The 2,906-nt window shown below is 41.6% G+C and overlaps 1 protein-coding gene across 1 annotated transcript; it reads right to left on the reverse strand.

The window, feature by feature from the left end:
- Positions 1 to 250: 250 nt before the first annotated feature.
- On the reverse strand, positions 251 to 742 carry LOC107640462 (uncharacterized). The gene has a single exon (XM_016343983.2). It carries the CDS (start codon positions 740 to 742, stop codon positions 251 to 253), a length of 492 nt encoding a protein of 163 aa, XP_016199469.2.
- Positions 743 to 2,906: the final 2,164 nt, after the last annotated feature.

A 2,906-nucleotide genomic window follows, 5' to 3' on the forward strand; every position in this document is an offset into this window, starting at 1 on the left:
AACCCAACGATGGGGTGTTCTTCTACCACACAATCAATTCATCTTTTGAGAAATCAATGCCAATCTTTATGAACAAGTTATCTAAGGTATTCATAATCAAATCTAACTAAAACTATAGCTAAGCAATCACGAAACAATGAAGAATTCAAGAATTATATACAAAAAGGGTAAAAAGGATAGATCTCACCATGGTGGGGTGTCTCCCACCTAGCACTTTTGTTTAATGTCCTTAAGTTGGACTTCCACTAGCTCATTGCTCTTTGTCAAGAGGTGTATCTTCCAAAAGGAATTCCTCAATCTCCTTGTTGCTCTTCATTTGCTCACCATGATACAACTTGAGACGGTGCCCATTGAACTTGAAGATATCCGGATTTGAGGGATGGCGCAAATGGTAGACCCCATATGGTTCCACTTTCTCTACTTGGTATGGGCCTTCCCATTTTGACCTTAGTTTTCCAGGCAACAATCTCAATCTAGAATTGTAAAGGAGGACTAGATCGCCGGCTCTAAATTCTTTACCTCTTATGTTCTTATCATGCACGGCTTTCATTTTCTCCTTGTAAAGTCTAGAATTCTCATAGGCTTCGAGCCTCAAACATTCCAACTCCGCTAGTTGTAGCTTTCTCTCAACTTCGGCTCCACCCAAACTTGGATTGCACTCCTTGATGGCCCAATATGCCTTGTGCTCTATCTCCACTGGTAAGTGGCAAGCTTTGCCATACACCAACCGAAAGGGACTCATGCCAATTGGCGTTTTGTATGCCGTTTGGTAGGCCCATAATGCATCGGTGAGCTTAGCACTCCAATCTTTCCTATTGGGTTTCAAAATTCTTTCCAAGATGCGTTTAATCTCCCAATTGGAAACCTCGGCTTGGCCATTTGTTTGTGGGTGGTAGGTCGTGGCTACTTTATGCATGATGCTATATTTCTTCATGAGCCCTTCCATTCTGTTATTGCAAAAATGTGAACCTTGGTCGCTCACGATTGCTCGTGGCGACCCAATTCTACAAATGATGTTATTTCTCACAAAGGAAAGGACCACATTAGCATCGTCCGTCCGGATGGGTATCACTTCCACCCATTTGGACACATAATCAACGACAAGTAGAATGTAGAGAAAACCATTAGAATTTGGGAATGGCCCCATGAAGTTGATTCCCCACATATAAAAAATCTCACAAAATAGCATGGTTTGTTGGGGGATTTCATCCTTCTTGGAGATATTACCAAATCTAATGCATTGAGAACAAGATTTACAAAAATGAGAAGAGTCGTTAAAAAGAGTTGGCCACCAAAATCCACAATCTAGGACTTTTCTTGCCGTCCTTTGAGGTCCAAAATGGCCTCCTCATTTGGAGGAGTGGCAAGCTTCCAAGATTGAGTGGAATTCGGTTTGTGGAATGCACCTCCGAATTACTTGATCTGCCCCATATCTCCAAAGGTATAGGTCGTCCCATACATAGTATTTGGACTTGCTTTTTAGCTTATCCCTTTGATGTTTGGAGAGATTAGGAGGGAAGGAGCGAGATACCAAGTAATTGGCAATTGGTGCATACCAAGAAATGATTTCCGAGATTGCATGCAAGCCCTCAAAGGGAAAAGACTCATTAATAGGAGTGGTATCGCCTTTGGTGTGTTCAAGGCGACTTAAGTGGTCCGCCACTAGATTTTGCGTACCACTCCTATCCTTAATTTCCAAGTCAAATTCTTGCAACAAAAAAACCCATCTAATCAATCTCGGTTTGGATTCCTTCTTAGCCAACAAATACTTTAACGCCACATGATCCGAGTACACTACCACCTTTGAACCAAGTAGATATGCTCAAAACTTGTCCAAGGCAAAAACTATGGCCAAAAGTTCTTTTTCAGTGGTAGTGTAGTTGGATTGGGCTCCATCTAGTGTTTTTGATGCATAGGCTATGACATATGGAATCTTATCCTCACGTTGTGCTAACGCGGCTCCCACGGCAAAATTTGAAGCATCACACATTATTTCGAATGGCCGACTCCAACCCGGCCCTCGCACGATGGGAGCTTGGGTCAACGCTACTTTGAGCTTGTCAAAAGCCTCCATGCATTCCTTGCTTAGATCAAATTCAATGTTCTTTTGCAACAATCTTGATAGAGGCAATGCTACCTTACTAAAGTCCCTTATGAATCTTCGATAAAATCCTACATGTCCAAGGAAAGAACGGACTTCCCTCTCGGAAGAGGGGTAAGGCAAGCTAGATATAACATTAATCTTTGCTGGATCTATGGAAATACCATCCTTGGAAATAATATGTCGTAAAACAATCCATTGCTTAACCATGAAATGGCACTTCTCAAAATTCAAGACAAGGTTAGTTTTAGTACATCTTTCCAAAACTTTTTCAAGGTTATCTAAGCAATGATCAAAAGAATCACCATATACCGTGAAGTCATCCATGAATACCTCCATGTATTGCTCTAGAAAATCCGTAAATATACTCATCATGCACCTTTGGAAAGTTGCCGGTGCATTGCATAAGCCGAATGGCATACGCTTGTAAGCATAAGTTCCAAAAGGGCAAGTAAATGTTGTTTTTTCTTGGTCCTCTAGAGCAATGTGTATTTGAATACCCCGAATAGCCATCTAGAAAGCAATAATGGGATTTACCGGATAATCGATCGAGCATTTGATCGATAAACAGAAGTGGAAAATGATCTTTTCTAGTGGCCGAGTTCAACCTTCGGTAGTCTATGCATACTTGCCAAGAGTTTTGCACCCGTGTTGCTATGAGCTTCCCGCTTTCATTCTTGATTATGGTTACCCCAGACTTCTTTAGCACAACTTGAACGGGACTTACCCATTCACTATTCGAAATGGGGTAGATGATGTCCGCCTCGAGTAACCGTGTTACCTCCTTCTTGACAACCTATAAAAT

Source organism: Arachis ipaensis, chromosome B5 (assembly GCF_059453495.1).
Source record: "Arachis ipaensis isolate K30076 ecotype BB chromosome B5, ASM5945349v1, whole genome shotgun sequence".
Lineage (NCBI taxonomy): Eukaryota > Viridiplantae > Streptophyta > Magnoliopsida > Fabales > Fabaceae > Arachis > Arachis ipaensis.